This window comes from Abrus precatorius, unplaced genomic scaffold, assembly GCF_003935025.1.
Source record: "Abrus precatorius isolate BTA unplaced genomic scaffold, Abrus_2018 Scaffold7, whole genome shotgun sequence".
NCBI classification, from domain to species: Eukaryota; Viridiplantae; Streptophyta; class Magnoliopsida; order Fabales; family Fabaceae; genus Abrus; species Abrus precatorius.
The window spans coordinates 2,929,402-2,947,626 of record NW_020874417.1 but is presented as its reverse complement, the minus strand read 5'-3'; the positions used below and the strand labels follow the sequence as shown (position 1 = coordinate 2,947,626).

At 31.3% G+C, this 18,225-nt stretch overlaps 2 protein-coding genes across 5 annotated transcripts; both read right to left on the bottom strand.

Moving 5' to 3' along the window:
- Positions 1 to 146: 146 nt before the first annotated feature.
- Positions 147 to 8,874, bottom strand: LOC113871260 (serine/threonine-protein kinase tricorner-like). Of its 4 annotated transcripts, none has more exons than XM_027508242.1 (15): positions 8,706 to 8,874; positions 8,512 to 8,568; positions 8,025 to 8,314; positions 6,841 to 7,015; positions 6,062 to 6,145; positions 5,711 to 5,952; positions 5,282 to 5,498; positions 4,889 to 4,968; positions 4,525 to 4,609; positions 3,009 to 3,140; positions 2,804 to 2,917; positions 2,676 to 2,723; positions 1,675 to 1,759; positions 750 to 806; positions 147 to 610 (listed from the first exon to the last, which is right to left on the bottom strand). In XM_027508242.1, the coding sequence occupies exons 3-15, from the start codon at positions 8,249 to 8,251 to the stop codon at positions 477 to 479; spliced, it is 1,680 nt and encodes a 559-aa protein (XP_027364043.1). In that variant the 5' UTR covers positions 8,252 to 8,314; positions 8,512 to 8,568; positions 8,706 to 8,874; the 3' UTR covers positions 147 to 476. The 4 variants fall into 4 exon arrangements, with proteins under 4 accessions (XP_027364043.1, XP_027364042.1, XP_027364044.1 ...); XM_027508240.1 differs by having other exon boundaries at positions 456 to 622; positions 8,706 to 8,866; XM_027508241.1 differs by lacking the exon at positions 8,512 to 8,568 and having other exon boundaries at positions 8,706 to 8,866.
- A 5,471-nt stretch (positions 8,875 to 14,345) lies between these two features.
- On the bottom strand, positions 14,346 to 17,745 carry LOC113871261 (ABC transporter I family member 21-like). Its single transcript, XM_027508245.1, has 6 exons — positions 17,495 to 17,745; positions 17,256 to 17,416; positions 15,880 to 15,931; positions 15,541 to 15,677; positions 15,199 to 15,285; positions 14,346 to 14,857 (listed from the first exon to the last, which is right to left on the bottom strand). Exons 1-6 carry the CDS (start codon positions 17,652 to 17,654, stop codon positions 14,591 to 14,593), a joined length of 864 nt encoding a protein of 287 aa, XP_027364046.1. The 5' UTR covers positions 17,655 to 17,745; the 3' UTR covers positions 14,346 to 14,590.
- Positions 17,746 to 18,225: the final 480 nt, after the last annotated feature.

The following is an 18,225-nucleotide window of genomic DNA, read 5'->3' as shown; positions in this document are numbered from 1 at the left end:
CAATGGGAAGTTTAAAGGAAATAATTGATTCTAACAAAAACGGACAATGATAAAATAATATGATGCAAATATATCTGAAGATTATATAGAAGAATTTACAGTGTGCAGAAAAATGCATAAAATGCTGTAACCATCTAATAATTATAGGAAAAGTCCATGGCAATTATATTAATAAACTAACCATCACAAATTACACATTATTGACATTAATGAACAAATAATTCACACAGGTCTTGTTCAGCAAAATTAACTTGTCAGTGAGTCGTTACACTAGTGTCACAGGAAGAAAAATGTTCTGCTATCATTAATGCAAAAGACAACAGGAATATACATGGTATCCAGTATTCACTGACATGGGTATTTGACAAAGTACACGGAACAACAAGAGATTTACAATTCAATAGTTGTGTCCACTGAGAAAAAAGATTTGTAAAAGCCATTCGTTGAGTATTCGGATAGATCATGAGATTGTGTAGTTAGGACCTAGGAGGATGATTCTTCTGGCTATGAGACCCCTCTAATTGGGGCGGCAAGAGATTTAAAAAGCTTCCTTGAGCAGGTTGATTACCCACAGGAGTATGTGGTTCCTCCTCAGATGCCTCTGGTGTTTCTGATTCAAGATCTATGTCAGCCAGTTTGATCGGATGAAAAGATTTATGGTTACATGCCAAAAACAGAGTATGCAAAGAATAAAACATTCTAAACAGAACAGTTTCAATGAATCAAATGGTCACACGGAAAAAGCCTACCAAAAAGCGACTTGATAGATGGTCTCTTGGATTTGGAAGGTTTCTTCTTAAGTTCAGCTGTAAGGGCAAGGATGGAAAAATCAACTCAGAAGAAACATTGACATGAACCTCCAGAACATTTTCAAGGGTAAAATGTAAAAACAATTAGCAAAAACACAAACTCAATTTAAAATATTTTTCTTTTCAACAAAACCAAACCCCACCCACCCATTTTCGTCATTCCAACCTGACAAGACATCACCTCATTGATGTGGTTTTATATATTGGCCTTCCAACCTCAGAGGGTGGAATGAATAAAATGCAAGACGGGCCAGATCCCTTCATATGGACCAAGTATAGCACATAATGGTTATGCCAGTAGATTGATTATCTTATCCCTAATTTGCATGTAATTTTGGTTTAACAACTAATGCTTTTATTGTTTCTTTTGCTTTTATAACTCCTGATCCTCCAGCTTGTTATTATCTTTTCTCTATTATATTTTTTATCCCTGAGACAGCATGGGCTATTGTCTTCTTTTTATATGCTGACTCTGAAGTTGATAGAACTATAGTTAAGATTGCTGAAAAATAGATTCTTTGTTTATATGAAAAAGTAAAGGGAGAGATATAATTTAGTCATATAGGAAGCCTTGGTAACAAAATACTCCCCTATGAGGACATTAACCAAAAGAGTAGTGGTGACTATGGTGTTAAGATTGGTAAATGTATTTTTACTGACTAAAGCACTAAATCTTTTGGTTAATGTATCTAAGTTGGAAACATCTTCATGGAGAGCTCTGTAATGATCATTTACTCAAATGATTATGAATGTCTCTCTTTTATCAAACAAATATAATAGCCACAGCCATAGCCGAAATAGAACCTTGCAGCAAACATTTTAACATAAAATAATACTCATGAGTGAAAAGAGAAAAAGAATATACCCATCCCAGGAACTTGATAATCGTTGACAATTTCAAAGTTCTTGTACGTATATCCAACAAAATTCAAGTCCTTAGACGAAAGCATCTGGTACATCCCAACAAACAACAGAAGAAGAATAAGATATGGGGAAATGAATACAGGTGAGAAAACAGCTTAAAGTAACAACCTGAAAATTTGAAGACTGAGAATTATATGATGACGAGAAAATATTGAAAGAAAGTATCACAGATGTCAGTATACAAACAAGATAACTTGAACTTGAGAAAGACATGTCCATTAGCCACTGCTATCAAGTTAAACACCAGTGAGTTTTTTATTAAGTGCTGACAAGATTTTCCTGGAGTATATTCGAGACTAAAACAGATATAAACAACTCAATCATGAAAATTATTGCTAACCTAGCAGGAACATTATAGCCAGCCCAACAAATACACCTTCTTGGTTGAGCCATAACTTAAGCTTCCTAAGAATCCAGGGAAAAGTGCATTCTTGTTTGCTGGAGTATAATATTAGTTAGATATTATAAGTGTATTATCGAAACATTATTCATATCATGATTCTGAAAAGAAGAGTTAGTTTGTCTTAAATTAAGTCAAGCGGTTTCAAAAGCCAAAATTTGTCTTAAAAGTGAAAGGAGAACAAATAGAAACAAAATTTGCTTGCTACAAGACATTTTTCCTACTCCCATAGCCCTGCCTATTGTTTATACCATCTCAACTACTGACTACCAAGTCAACCCATGAACTCTATCTAAAAGGCACATCAACAGCTTACACATAGCCATTCAAGTAGGATTTTAAAAACAGGATATAAATACTATAATTATCAGATAGGTTTAAAAGTACAAACAAAAATAATTGATTTTCTTTGCTCTTCCCTATATTAAAAAAATATAGGCATTGAACAGGAACAACATACTACTTTATCACCATATCAACCAACTAACTATATATACAACTTGTTGACAAATACCAACAGTGAAGGAAATGCCTAAGATTACCTTCCTCCATGGACCAGCTCTAGATGATGATTGACTTTGGCTGTCCGACTGCAGATGCAAAAAGATAAAATGAGAAAAATTTAACAAGGCATAGCTACACAAAATAAGGAAGAATTTGAGACTCATACCTCATCAAACTTTTCAAAGTTCTGAGTATCTAACTCATCATTGACCTCAGGAATAAATGCAGCTTCCATGTGATAAAGTTTATCCCATTCAAGACCTTTGAAGAATGGATGAGCCTAAAGATGGATAGAACACAAAGGTAACTTAATATCCAAATATATAATACAACAAATCTAAGAATTTAGAGAAGGACACACCGTACAACACCTTTATTTCATCTGCACCTTTTGACCCCAACCTCTGGTTGACATTACACAAAAGTTTACTAATAAGATCTTTAGCCTCAGGGGATAGTCTAGCTTCTTCAGGAAATTTCAAGTGAGATTTCCAGTTTACTATCTGCAAAAAAAGAAAAAGAAAAACCAAGATACAATTACCATGTTCTACAAAATTTACAAAAACTCTAATTATATGTGTAGCATTTTGCTTTTCTAAGGAGCATATCACACTATATCATGGATTATATTAGGAACATATAATGGAACAACAACAATAATCAAACCTTATCCCACTAGGTGAAATCGACAATAATCATTGACCTTGGTCAAAATATTAAATTTTTAGAAATTTGGTTAATCAATGGATCTCACAATGGAAATATAAAAATAAAATAAAATAATGTGCAACACAGTATTGTGTAAACAATGCTGACAAATCTCAATGCCACCCTTCTGTCTCTCCTTTCATTTATGCTAAGCCCGAGTCCTCCAAACATCACTACCTATCTTTAAGTGTTAATATTTGGGAATCTCTGATGGATTACCATTGAAGAGAAAATCAAAAGAAATAGTTTTCAAAAAATTCGTGCATTGCTATTTGGGACACCGCATTGTTTACCCAATTTTGATAAATCTCAATGCCACTCTACACCATGATTGTTAAACGAGCATTTTAAGTTGTAAACTCGTTCGGGTTACAAGTTTATGATCTTAATTCTTAGGTAAGGAAATTGTGTCAAATTGCATGTAAATTCATTTTTGAGTAAACTCTTGAATTTACACCTGATTTTATGACTTTAATAAAACAAAGAGAAAATCACATATTTCACCAAAATAACACCATTTGAAATTAGGGCACCACTTTTTATTAAACCCTGTCAAACACTACATTTACAATTAAGGCACCAAAATCACATTATTATCATGTGATTTGACTATTTAAGTATTATTTTAACTTTATTATTGAGCTTTATTTCATTATTGTTGCTTTTTAAATATTATTTTTGCATGAGATAAACTCTTACAAGTTTACAATTTGAGTTTACGACACTTCACAAGTTTACATAAACTCGAGTTTTTAATAACCTTGCTCTACACTTCGGAGATAGTGTATACTTTAGAGAATCGTAATCCATGTTTATAATTGAAATTAAAAATGTTTGAAAACATCAAATGAGACAGTATAGCATACATGCTAACACACACAAAAAAGAAAAAAAAAATTGACTATCAATCAAAGAATATAAAATCTTAAATGACATAGTTGGCTTCAACTTATAGTTGTCATTGCAACAACCTTTCCCAAATTCCATACTCAATGCAACTCCACTTATAACAAAGCATGCAGCAAGCCCATAAGGTGATAAATTGCCAAACAGAAATTTTAAAATAAGTGCCAACAGCAAAAGCCATAATGTATAGTGAGTGTCCAGTACAGCTATAAAAACAAAGCTGAATATCACACAAACATTAGTCACAAGAAAGATTTCTATTAGAAAGATTACCTTCCTACATGTTGACATTGGATCATCAGAATAAAAAGGTGGATATCCCACCAACATTTCATACATAATAGCTCCAAGTGACCACCTGAAAATTTTATAACCATTGTTGGTCAGGAATAAATCATTTAACTCTGATCTTATTATGTTTTTATTCACAAATTCCATATAAACAAAGCAAAACCCAATATGTTTACAAAACATTTGAATGGAAAATAAATAAATAAACAAAAAAAAAAAATGTCCCAGAAGCATCCAGCAATGAACTAAAAGAATAATGCTGGACACTATGACATACATGCAGCATACAGAGCAGAGCAAAATCAATATTAGTTAACATGTCAGCATTCACATGCATAAAACTTACCAATCACATTCCATCCCATAACCTTTCTTCAAAAGAACTTCTGGAGCAATATAATCCGGTGTACCAACTGTGGAATAAGCCTGCAACATTTATACATTTACGATTACAAATGCACAGAGAAATGTAGAAGGAACACTATCTTAAACACATGGAGATATGAAAGGTATCTTCCACACAGATACCCTCAACAATAGGAAACAGTCATTAAATATTTATTTATTTATTTCACATTTTGAGTAGGGTGGGATGAGAGGGGATTTACAATTTATCGGCTTCAGCATATGACCTTAATATTTCACTAAAACATAAGGAAAACACTAGGACAAGTTTTATAATTACATTTACTATCATAATAAATAAAAAGGGATAGAAACATAATAGAAGCAAACTTACGAGTGTCCTCCTATTCTTTTGCCAATGTTGCAATTGTTCCTGTTGTGAGCGTTTTGGAGCTGCACGCTCATCAGACTGTGTAGGTCCATTCGCATTCTGACCCACAGAAAAGTCTTTTTCTTCAAGTGTACTACAATCTAATGGTTTACAAAGTCCAAAATCTGACAGCCTTAAGTGTCCATATCTATCTAGTAATAAGTTGTCTGGCTTGATATCCCTGCAACACAAAATATTGAAATGATACATCATATCCTGGAATGGTTTTGGTAAGAGTCATGACAAGACTAATAATTCTAACAGCATATTCTGGAAATTAACTTAAAGTTATACCAGGCTCCATTAGAAGCTAACCCAACATAAAAAAGTTAAATATAGCATAATTAAGGAAACAGGACTAGATTGAAAGTAAATGAACACGGATTTGTATACCTATGTATATAATTGTGTTTATGTATAGATTCAATAGCCAAAACTGTTTCTCCTACATAAAATCTGGTTTCATCTTCAGTCAAGATATCCTTTCTCATAAGTAGAGTCATCATATCCCCACCAGGTAGATACTCCATAATAAGATACAGATATTCTTCATCTTGGAAAGAACAATAAAGTTTGACTATGCAATTGCTGTCAACCTCTGCAAGGAGGTTCCTTTCAGCTTTGACATGTTCAACCTGAAAAACTTAATAAAATAGGAATAAGTACGATGACTCCATTAACCTTAGGCATTTAAACTGCTAATCTCTGGAATAACACAATCTAGCAAGACAAATGACTGTAAACCTGGCCTCTGCGAAGCATCTCTGATTTCTTTAGTTTTTTCATTGCATATACATGACCAGTCGTCTTCTCCCTACAGACTCTGACCTGCAACAAATTCAAATTTTAGGCAAAATAAACTGTCAAATTTGGGCTTTAAGGTTTAAACCTAACTCAACCCCAAAAATTAGCTCATAAGGTGAGGATTGCTTGAGCCTTTATAAGCTCTTATTTAACCATATTTATAGTTGATTTAGGTATTTTCAACGCACCCTCTTACGTCCAAGATTAGACATTTAGAGCGTAGAAATTATAGGACTGATATATATATACACACACTCTAGATAAGTTGCAGGAACAAGTAGGTAGCACTTTGCAGGATCAGGTAAGTTGCACAAAGAAATAGAGACCAGGTTAATTGCACTGGAAAAATTCATGGAGCCAAATTCTTTTTTAATCAAGGGTGGCCTAATATCAGATCTACAATCGGCTCTGATACCATGTTAAAGTTGGACTTTAAACCTAACTCAACCCCAAAAGTTAGCTCATAAGGTGAGGATTATTTTAGCCTTTATAAAATCTTATTTAGTCATATTTATAGTTGATATGAGACTTTTCAACATAAACTAATATAAACCAATGTAGCCCACAGAAAAATAATTTAATCTTAGTTTTGATGAACAGACACAATATAAACAACCCACCGTTACATTTCAATTTACAAATAAAGTAATCAAAAGTTGGAAGAAAAAAATTTAACAGTCATGTCACATTTTTCATATCACAATAAATCATATGCATACCTCCCCAAATGCACCTTTTCCGATCATAGTCAATAACTCAAAATCATCAACACCCATCTTATGCCTCTGAAGGCGCATATATTCAGTTTCCTTTTTCTCTAAAAATTTAAGCAGGTTGTTTTGATCTTCTTCAGAGACATCAGCATCAGCCAACTTCTTTTCCAAGGTGGTTCGACTGTTATTAGCAAGTGAAGTGAAGTGTTATAAAAGTTCACCGCATGTTTGTCAAAGCAACTAACATTGTGAACATTAATATTCGAGCAAAAAATAACATTTCCAGTTCCAATTATTTTTATATGCAACTCAACAACAAGAAGAGAGAGGAGTTGGTCTCCCACAATATTACATTTCCAAAACCCAATCCTATATATTATTAGAACTTCATAGATTCCACAGTACTAAGAGCTTGTGATATATGTCACGTCAATGACCTTGGATCATGAAACCTAACCTCCCTCCCCTTAAGAACAGAATAGAGAGATATCTTAAAACCCACTAGATGCACATGCACATTACCCGCCAGTTAAAAAAATAAATCACTCATTTTATAAATAGTTCTTCAAAAAAAATCCAAACCTCATGAGGGAAATAATACCAATGCCCCCTCAAATTTGCATCACAAACACAAACATTCTCATTAGACTGAACTCAATGAGACATAACCACATTCAATGTTCAAACTCAAATCAATTTGAAATCCACCCAGGGTTCTTGTTAAATCCCAGCTAAACCAGCAAAGCCATATGCAAGATTTAACATCACCTACATTAAGACTTGTATCTATGTGAACCATAACACTGTAACGGCAAAGTGCAATGGAATGTAATACTAGAAACAAAAATACCAGCAGATTTATAGAACTAGAGTTCAAAACGATGTAAACATATGAAACAAATATCAACAAAGAAACTCTCTACCCTTCAAGAATTGCAAAATCAGTATCAATCAACAGTGTCAGCCAAGGAGATTTAAGTACCAGCGGTACATAAGTCATGGAAACAACTCTGGGCTAAAGAAAAACACTCAAAGTGCTCACATGAAACAGAGGGAAATGCCAGAAAGTGCTCACAAGAAACTACATGTAACTGATCTAAAGACAAGCGTGTCATCACTTGATGTTTTCTAATGGTTAAAAAGAAAAGTAATTATCAATTTATCATAAGCAAAGATAAATGGAATGATACCGCTCCTTCCTCTCCTGAAGATTCTTCATTTGCTCCTTATAATGGTTTTCAATGTACTGCTTTGCAGCTGCCACCTTCTGCTTCGTGGCACTTGAAAGCGATGCTTCATCCTCAGGTCCATTCGATTCATAATTACCTCCATTACTATCCTCCTCTTTCTTCTTTGCAGCACCCCTCGTTTTATCCCGAGGCTGGAACTTCTGAAGCCAACTCCTTGCAGAATCCATTTCCTTACCTCAATGGTTAACAACAATCTTTCTATGCATTCTCAATCAGTTCGCTTCAAATCCCTAAAAAACAAACAATTGCATGAAATATGCATTAACCAAAACACAAGTCACGCATATGATTTCCACACACACAAAAAGGCCCAATTAATTAAAAAAAAAAAAAAGAAACACTTTTACTCTCGTTTCCCTGCACTTTTCTAATTTGAAGATGACCCATTTTCCACAACGGTTATTTACATGTTCTCTTAAAAACTCACGTGAAGAAAACGAAAGGATTTCCTCCGGGCATCTCAATTCCTCGGTTACAAGCGTTTCTAAGGAGAAAGCAATAAAATCGATGAGGTGGCAGAAACAAGAGGATTTTAGGGATTTGGGAACGGAGAGAATGGGAGAGAGGAATCAGAATGTGAAAGAAAAGCGTTTGTAGAAAGAAGCTGAGAATTCGGATTACCGCGTCAGAAAGGAATGTTATATGATCGAACGAAACCCTAACAAGAGAGGGAAAAGCAATTTGGTTGTGTAATGGCAATGACAATGGACAATGGCTCCGGCGAGAAACTCAGAAGAGACGATTTGTGCGCGTGATTTGTGTTTCAAGCTCTCTTCCTCTGTGTATTGTTTAGTTACATGACATGGCGTTCACTTTTTATGCCAAATTTGCAAGCCAACTTTTTTTTTAAAAAAAAATTATTAATACTATTTTTAAAATATTGAAAATGGAAAAGAAAAACTAAAAGGGCAATTTTTGGGTTTTTCTCATTTAAAAATTAGTTATTTTGGATCCCGCGAGAAACCGGATCCTATTCAATGTTGCCCTTATTATTATTTTCTTTAATCAATTTTATAATTTTTTCTCCTTTTTGGGAAAATTATATTTTTAAAAATTTAGGTATGGAATCGATGAAATTATACATGTAATTGTGTGTACACGATAGTTATTATAATTAAAAAGGAAACAAAAGTTGAAACGAAAACATTTCAAATCATTCTTTCGGCTCAAATTAGTTGATATAGATTTGAAAATACTTTTAAAAAAATTAAATATGAATTTAAGGTAAATATTATAACTGATAATATTAAATTGAACACTTTTTAGTATTAAAATACGTTAATAATGATTAACTTAATCAAGCATATTGGATTTTGATGAATCAAGCAACTAACATAAATACGGGTGTTATTTCTTGTCTTAGTTATATAAAATTGTGGATTCGAAATTTTTCTATAAAAAAATATGTTTAAAATGTATTTTTATTGTGTTCTAAATATTTTAAATTAGAATGAAAACATCTATTTTAACAAATAAGTATGCTCAATTTTTTAAAACATAGATTATTTACATAACTTTCATAAATACTTGGAGACTTATACACAAATTGTTCTAGTAATTATATGATGTGTTGTAAAAAAGTAGTCTCTAACTATAAAAAAATGTATATGGATATGAATAAATGAGAAAAATAAGATGGAATTTCATTACTAAGTCTCTTTCGTATCTATAGATGACAAACACATTAATATACAAAATCGATTGATTAGTTAGTTTGATATATAAAAAGTAATACATTAAATGATAAATTATATTTTGAGCCATGATTTTACTATGACATGAAAGGTGATGGCTAAAGATGTGTAAATTAACAATGCTTGAAACTTTTTTAAATGATAAATATTTTTTATTTGTAATGCCAATTTTGATACAAATTAGTAAACAAAATTATATGGTGATTAAATTTCATGCCATACATGAAAACAAATAAAAATAGACACTTTAGTTTTTAAACAATTAAGAACATGATAAATTACATGTACATTTTTATTCTCAGTATAAAAATCAGTGCGTGTTTGTCAAAACTTATTTTAAAGAATATTTGTTTATTTTTAAAAAGATATCGATAAATTAAAAAAAATTAAAACAAATTCAGATAAACACATACAATTTTATAAGAAAAACACGATAGTGAAATAAATAACAGCAACACATTGTTTTTAATATAATATTTAATGCACTTACTGGTCAAACCTTTTTATAAAAAGCTATTTGCCTCATAAATCAATAATTTTTAAATTTGATTTGAAATTTTTAAAACACTAATCAATTAAAAAATCGCATAAAAAAGTATAACAAATGTTTGACTAGGAACACTGACAAATTTTTTTAAAAAAATCAACAAAAATTATCAATATGCATGTTTCTTAATTTTTTGTAATTTTATATATTTTTACTAATATTTTAAAATACCAACTAATGAGAATTAAATATATTTTAAGAAAAGTCTTTGTCATTTAAAGCTGACAAAATAGATCTATCTAATTAAATCAGTTCAATCTCTTACCTAAAATATAAATTACAACATTTAAATTTATATTAAATTATTATTTTTACTCAATTTTAATGTAAATCAAATCTGTAAAATTAAAAAATAAAAAATAAAAGTGAAATTGATCGTATTTGAAGTTAATTTTTGTGAATAGTATTAATATTCCTAAAAAAGCTATAATTTATTGGCGTGTGTTGTTTATTTATTGGACCCCAAAACAAAACTTCAAATTGGAATCTTTTGCTTCATTGGACCGCACATTCATCTTTCAAAGCAAACCAAACCAAGTTCCCAACAACCCAAAGAAAAAACTAAATTAATTTTTACTCTACTCTCTTTTAACACTGTTCTCAACTATTAACTATAATTTATAAAAAAATTAACAGATAAATATTAATTTAAAAATAAAATATACATAAATTAATAATAAAAAATATATTAAAAAATATGTTACAAACATTAGAATTTTCGGATCTTATTTTGTAAGTTCATAACATTATGACTACCTATATTGCCCTTCTTTTAATTTATTACCGATTAATCAATAACAAAATTTACACACCAATTATCCAGAAAAAAAAATACGCGAAACTACATATTATTTTTATAATTTAGTTAAAATATATTGATAATGTAAAAAAAGTATATTATCACTCAATTATTAATTATTGTGTCATTAAGAATTATCGATTTTCACAGTAATTAATTTTAAAATTACATCCATAGTTTACTTTTATGTTATTACTTTTAAAAAAAATTATAAATTATTTAATTTCTTTATAAAATAAAATGATAATAAAAAATATATTTAAAAAATGTGTTTTACTAACTCGTTGTGAACACATGGTTTGGCAAGCACTGGTTATATTGGAAAGCATGACATCTCAAAGACCAATCCCCTTTTGTAGTCACAGTTAGGATAATCTTAAGTTAGCAATGTCCCAATCTATTTACATGTTTGTTACATTTAATAAGGTAAAAATTACTTAATCATCTTCTAATTTTATTTAACCTTTTTTTTTCATTTTTTTATTTTAGTTTTCTAACTTTTAATCACTTATAGTTTATTTTTTATTTACACAAATAAATAGAAATATAAACTTGTTAGACGATAAAAAAAATATCAGAAAAAAAAGTTAAAGAATTAAAATAGTTTTTAAAAATTGCAAAGGTAAATAGGAATATTAAGATTGGTAGAAATTAAAGTACTAAATTAAATAAAACATTGCTGTTCCGATTTAAATAAGAAAACGTACTTTCTTTTTTCTTATTTAGCTTTACATTCATCATCTATATTTTTTTCATATTTAAAAAATTTGAACAAATTAACCTTTATTGAAGAACTAAAAGAAAGTTAAACAATGTTTGGCAAAAAGGTTTATTATGTATAGAGAGAGATATGAAGTTTAATGCTTTTAACTCTCGTTTAGCATGTCATATTTAGATATAAAAACGTGATAAAAGTACATTTTTCAAAAAATATTTTAAATATTGATTTGTTTTTTTAATAAGTTATCTATCTCGTAAATTAATTTATTTTAAAATACATTTTAACCTTTTTTAATTTTAAGAGCCTTGCAATCTTACCACAATTATTTTCTTCAAATCACTTATTTTTTTTTCATTATAAATGTTACTAATATACTCATATTTTATCATGTAAAGTTTATATTAACAAAGTGATTCCTAAATCACTGATATTATAAGTATTTTAAAAATAAAATATAAATTTATGATATATGTTTATCGATCAAGATCAATTTACTCCCTCTGTTTTTTTCTTTTACACTTTAATAATTTTACTTTATTTATTTTTATTGTCATTTTATAAAATTAATATTTTTTAATAATTGTAATCTTAATAATTAATATTTATGTAGTAGAGGCCAGTAAATAAAAATATATTAATAAATTTAATAGATGACAGTTCGATAAAAAGTTAAGTGCTATCTTTAACGAAATTTAAAATATTAATTATTTATTGATTTCTATGTAAAATCTTAACAGGAAAATTGAAAAATATTTATTTCTTATAAAAAACTGGAAATAGTAATTAATATGCACAATCAAATTATTAATTTATTACATTGTATATTTTACATAAAAAAAATATAATTATATGTAAAGTTTTAAAACAAATTATGGTGAGGGGGCAGGGACCACCCTTATCAACCCCTCTGGAGGCAAGAATTAATGATGTATTAAATGAAAATATTGAAATTGCAGTTGTTTTACATGGATAATATGATCCCATAGAGGGAACTAAAATCAACAGACTAAGAAGACTGCAAATGAAGACAAGCGTGGCTTCATTGAATTTGTCTTGCCAAATGAATGTTGGAGACACATTGTTGTCAAAATGTATGAACCACAGCTAAATTAGTTGCCTGAGGGGACAATAAATTTGTTTTACATTTAAATATATTTTGACAAATATTAATTATTTTTTATTTTAAAAATTTATTATTTTTTCATTAAAATATTATTAATATTTTTTGTATTTTTAATACAATTTAATATGATATTTATTTTAATTTTAATATTATGACACTAATTAGTGAAGCTCGTATCTTTATTCTTTATTTTTGTGAGCCTTTTTTTTTAGTTTAATTTAAATTTAGTATGGTTCTTGATATTTCTTTAAAATTTAGCATTTATATTTTCCAGTTACCCTTTACATAAGTAACTGATAGTTTGTCATGAATAGAATTTTTGTAGAATCACGGGAATGAGAGGGAATAATACCCAAAATTTACAAAAACAAACGTATCATGATCTATTTGAATGTTAAGTATTTCTAAATCTTAGTGAAATACTAACAATATTTAAAATTAAAAAAAAAGAATTACTTTAAATAAAATTAAAAATGTATGAAAAGATTTTAAAATATATAAGAATACATAACAAATATAAAAAAAAAAATGAATTTTTGAATAGTTAAAACATCACGTCAATTTTTTTATGAAAGGGTAAAATAAAATTTAAAAAGTTTAAGTATAATAACAGCTGACAAAGATGTTGCTAACGACATGTTTGTTTTAAGCCTAAAATTATTTTTTCTTACTATAACATACGTTTTAATATGAAGTTTATTGTTAACCTTTTGATATAGGATTGAGTCATGACCAAGATTAGAATTAGTGGCCACAAAATTCCAAAAAACTGAATGTTGGCAAGCAAAATCAGAAGATATTATTACGCGAGACGAACAGACCACAATGTTTTGTTTTAGGTCAAAAATTAAATCATCAGCCTCGTCATGTCACAGACTTCAACCAGCTCCTCAAATGTGCACCACTTATTCATCACAATTTCTAAGTAGGATGATTATATCAGGAGAATGATATTTCTTACCTTAAAACTACGCCACACATTGTTTTTCTTTCCTACAGGACTGCAATGTATATATATGAATCATTATTGTCTTGACCCTGTCCCCACGTAAGAGAAACACGTTTCAAATCTCCTTTTCTTGGGCCTCAATTTTTAATTGATTTCCAACTACGGTTCGGCAAATAAGCGAATCGTCATTTAAGCCCATAATATCAATTCTGAGGAGGGGGAAGCCAAGTTCATTACAGTGAAGTAGGTATCTGAGTAGCTACATGACATGATCTTTTGTTTTCAGGTTCATAAGCCCACTACCAGTCTAGGGATATTCTTATTTTGTAAACCATTACCTTCCGCTGTTAACTTTCCACACGGTAATTAGCATAAGTAAGTACATCGCAGAGCCTGTAACAGCTCAAACCATGACGCAAACATATTGCCAAAAGTGTCTAGTCACCGCAAGTCAAACAAACGAATACGTGTTATTGGCCAAAGCCAGCCTCAAATGACTTCATGATGGCCTGCTAATTACAAGGCTATGATTCATTTGCATGCTTGTTTAAACGTATAGCTACTACAGAATAACAAAGTATAAACTACCACTAACTTCACAAGCAAGACAGAATGAATTACTCATATTTGTCTCTCTCACATTATTTTCACAAGAATTTTGTGTCAAAAGAGACTATCGATAGTATGCCATTTGTCTAGATGAAAAGAACGGAGAGCTAGCAAAGGAAGTCTTTTGAACATGGGATTTCTTCTCAAGCTTTGTTTCAGCACGAAGCCAGGACTCAACAACTGACAGCAGATTAGTTGAAGACTTCAACTCGTTAACATCTGATATTTTTTCTGCTCTTCTCAGTTCACCGTCTTGTATGTATGCCAAATGAGTTGCCCATGTCTCTAGTCCATCAAAAATATGAGTTGCATATACGATTGTAGCTTCTCTCTGCAAAAAATAGAAAACACGAGAGAAATTAGGTATTGTTTCTGAACTCAACATTCCAGCCTTTGCAAGATGCGCATATCGTCACCCTAAGTGATAATAATTTGTTGAGGCATTATATTTTTCATTATTGCTTTAAGTAGACATATTGGGACAATATACAGTATATATTTCATCCCCAGTAGAAATTGAAGATCGAACTCATTATTATATTTTAATATGATCATTATTCCAACTAGGACCAGCTATCATCAAATGTAGCATTTGGGGGCCATCCTCGTCGCAGTTTTCCATACTCACATCCATTGTGTTTCAGCAGTCAAATAGATAGAGCCAATCAATACCTGCTCACATTCTTCCTTAAAGAAGTCCAATAAATCCATCCGAGTAACAACGTCCAGGTCAACAGTAACCTCATCCAGCAAGAGAACCTGAAATGTCAATCAAGGGTTCCAGTTATATATCTGGTTTAATTTTACCTGTTGTGGTACATGAAAAATATAGCAAATGACATGACATTAGCGCATTGTCAGAAATCAGTTTTTTCCCTTTTTCTTTTACGATAAAGTAGGTGCAATACCATGCAATAAAAATTACAATCAGATAAGAGCATCAAACAAATTGTCTAGCAACAGCACAGCAACCACATACGCAACAAATTCTCTAGGCTTTTAATTTCTCAATACCTTAAATGGATATAAAAGACCAAGACAGATTTGCACTCGACGCCGCTGCCCATCAGATACCTTATGCATTCGCCACTGCAGGTCTATATCAAGCAGCTCAATCAACTTATCTCTCCTTTCAGGATCAGCGCCCTCAACTGCCAAAGGTAGTGAATACTTTAGATCCACCATACATCAAGAGTAAAGAACAATTGATTTGATTTTGAATCACTAATGCAACACTACAGAATAGCCAATGCAGCCATGACATGATGATTAACTTTTCTCCAGATATTTAGAAATAAAAAATGGAGATACAATTGCACTCAGCAACAAAGAAAACTATGTTCAAAAACCCACCTCCAAAAATCATATGTTCGGCAGAGAAGTCACCCTGGAGCGGAATTTCTCCCTGGATATTTGCAACTACATTAATACTTGAAATGAAACTAATCAAATCATGTAAAATACAGGTTAGTAGTGAGGTAAGCGCAGAGGCTTAGGTTCAATTTCTATGCCAACCACCACCCAAACACAGTAATATGAAGAAAAATTAGTAAAAGAAAAATTGTGTCAAAAGGAAACCATTAGAGAACTGAGGCTCTGAAGTGGGTCACTGTAATTCATGAACAATGGACTCTTGTTAGGACCAAAGCCCACATTATGGACCAGGCTGACGATGCATGGCTGTTCAGCAATATGGAAACCAAATTTCTGAAGAAATCTATCTGTAGTTATTAGGTCTAGCTAAAAGAGAACACAAAGGCTGAGCAGCTATACTAGGATAAAGTGAAGATGGTGTACTTTAGATGATAAAGTGAAGATATGGTTGATAATTTAACAACTTCATAGTTTGTCATATATGTGCATGTCCTTAATCATAATCTCAACTGTTGATTTCCTAATCAATTGTCATAATTACACTGTATTCCCTAACATCATGCACAGCTTCACTTTAGAGGAGCCAAATTCTCTGCCTTGTGAGAAAAACAAGATTCCCCAGCTTGGTCTTCCAATATTAACTTTATTAGTTTATTAAACTCCCCAAATCCAATGACTCGTTTCAATGCAACTGAAAAGTGAGGAGAAAATAATCAATTCAAATTAACAACAGATAAAAGCCACAGGTCAACTTCGGTCATAAGATTCTTGCTAAATTAGTATATCAGTAAAAAAACTGCCACGACGAAGAAAAAGAACCTCGGCACTGGCTTGAGGGAAACAGAATCGAAAAGTATCCACGGTAGCAAAAAACCAGAGACACTGATTCACAAACGGCGCACAACTTTTGTAAACAGCGCGCTGACAAGAATAAGTGTGAAACACATCTTCACGTTCACCAAGAAATTACAGCAGGTAATTAAAAGTTTCAGCATAAAACTTGAAGACCATACGAGTTATAGTTTCCACACGATAATCGTATTTAAATTGCGGTCCACACGATAATCGTATTTAAATTGCGGTCCACAACCGCAATCGCCGCCGCAATATAGAGGACTTTTGAGTTACCGCAACCACATCGCGACCGCATTGCAGCATAATTTGTCTGCAATTTGCCGCAATATCGAGGATAGCGACGCAACAGCAACCGTAATTTAGAACACTTTACATGGCACAATATTATCTCAGAATGTGGACGAATAGTCAATAATCAATCAACTACGAAAGGTGAACAGGGGAAATTTTACCCTAAAATGCGAGCACATCGATAAATCATGAAAATAAATGAAACTTACAGCAGAACCAACGTTTTTGCTCCAGGATTCCCCTAAATAAGCGAGATCTCCACTACAAACGAGTTTAGTGTCATGAAAAGCAGAACAGTTCAACACACGCACGACGTCTGTTCCTCCAACCATATGCTTCCCCGCTAGAATCTTCAGCAAAGTCGTTTTCCCTGAACAAACGCGAGTAACCAAATTTACACACAAAACGGTCACAAACACAATAACAAATACAAAATCCATTCAGTTACCGGATCCATTGGCACCGACGAGGAGGCATCGCGATCCGGGAGCGACGTTAAGGTTGAAGTCGAGGAAGAGCGGTGGTTGTTGAACATCGTAAGTGAATTGCATGGCGCGGACTTGGATTCCACGGCAATACTGCTTCTCTTGTTGTTCTTCTTCCGCCATTTTTGGCTGCAAGTGCAAACTCCAATGGAGGGAGAGCGCTCTTCATATTTTCTCTGGTTCCACTTCCCAAGCCAATAGAAAACTTACACGTCAGTGCTGAGGTAGTTGAAAGCAACCCAAACGGGGGAATAGACGACAAACCACGTCGCCACTTCCACCTACCGTTTTTTCGCGGTGCTTAATGGAACGTCAAAACGCACGTCGTTTAGTCAAGCCTATATGAAAACTCAAACCATATTAATAGATTAGTGACCGTGTAACTAAAATTAAAAAAAAGTTTTTTTTATACCTTTATTATGATATATTATTTTTGTTTTTTGATAATTAATATTTAAACTTTGAGTTAAAAAAATAGATATGAAAATTTAAGAAAAAAATGATTGTGAAAATTATAAGACTAAATTCACACAAAAAATATTAAAATAAAAAATAATTTATTTTTATAATAAAGAAATAAAAAGTATAATCAAGCAAAACAAATTAAGTTTCAAAATATTAATTATTTTTTTAAATGTAGTCTTCAATAAAAATGCTTTATATCAACCATTTGATTATTACATTATTTAGAATT

Excerpts from the sequence above, each read along its gene's own strand:
- LOC113871260 (XM_027508240.1), bottom strand. The coding sequence starts at position 8,251 with ATGGATTCTGCAAGGAGTTGGCTTCAGAAGTTCCAGCCTCGGGATAAA. Across the intron at positions 3,141-4,524 it reads CAATGTCAACATGTAGGAAG|ATAGTAAACTGGAAATCTCA; the intron begins GTAATCTTTCTA and ends CTTTTTTTGCAG. Across the intron at positions 2,724-2,803 it reads ACTTTGAAAAGTTTGATGAG|TCGGACAGCCAAAGTCAATC; the intron begins GTATGAGTCTCA and ends TTGCATCTGCAG.
- LOC113871261 (XM_027508245.1), bottom strand. The coding sequence starts at position 17,654 with ATGGCGGAAGAAGAACAACAAGAGAAGCAGTATTGCCGTGGAATCCAA. Across the intron at positions 15,932-17,255 it reads GCAAAAACGTTGGTTCTGCT|GGAGAAATTCCGCTCCAGGG; the intron begins GTAAGTTTCATT and ends GCAAATATCCAG. Across the intron at positions 14,858-15,198 it reads TTAAGGAAGAATGTGAGCAG|AGAGAAGCTACAATCGTATA; the intron begins GTATTGATTGGC and ends TATTTTTTGCAG.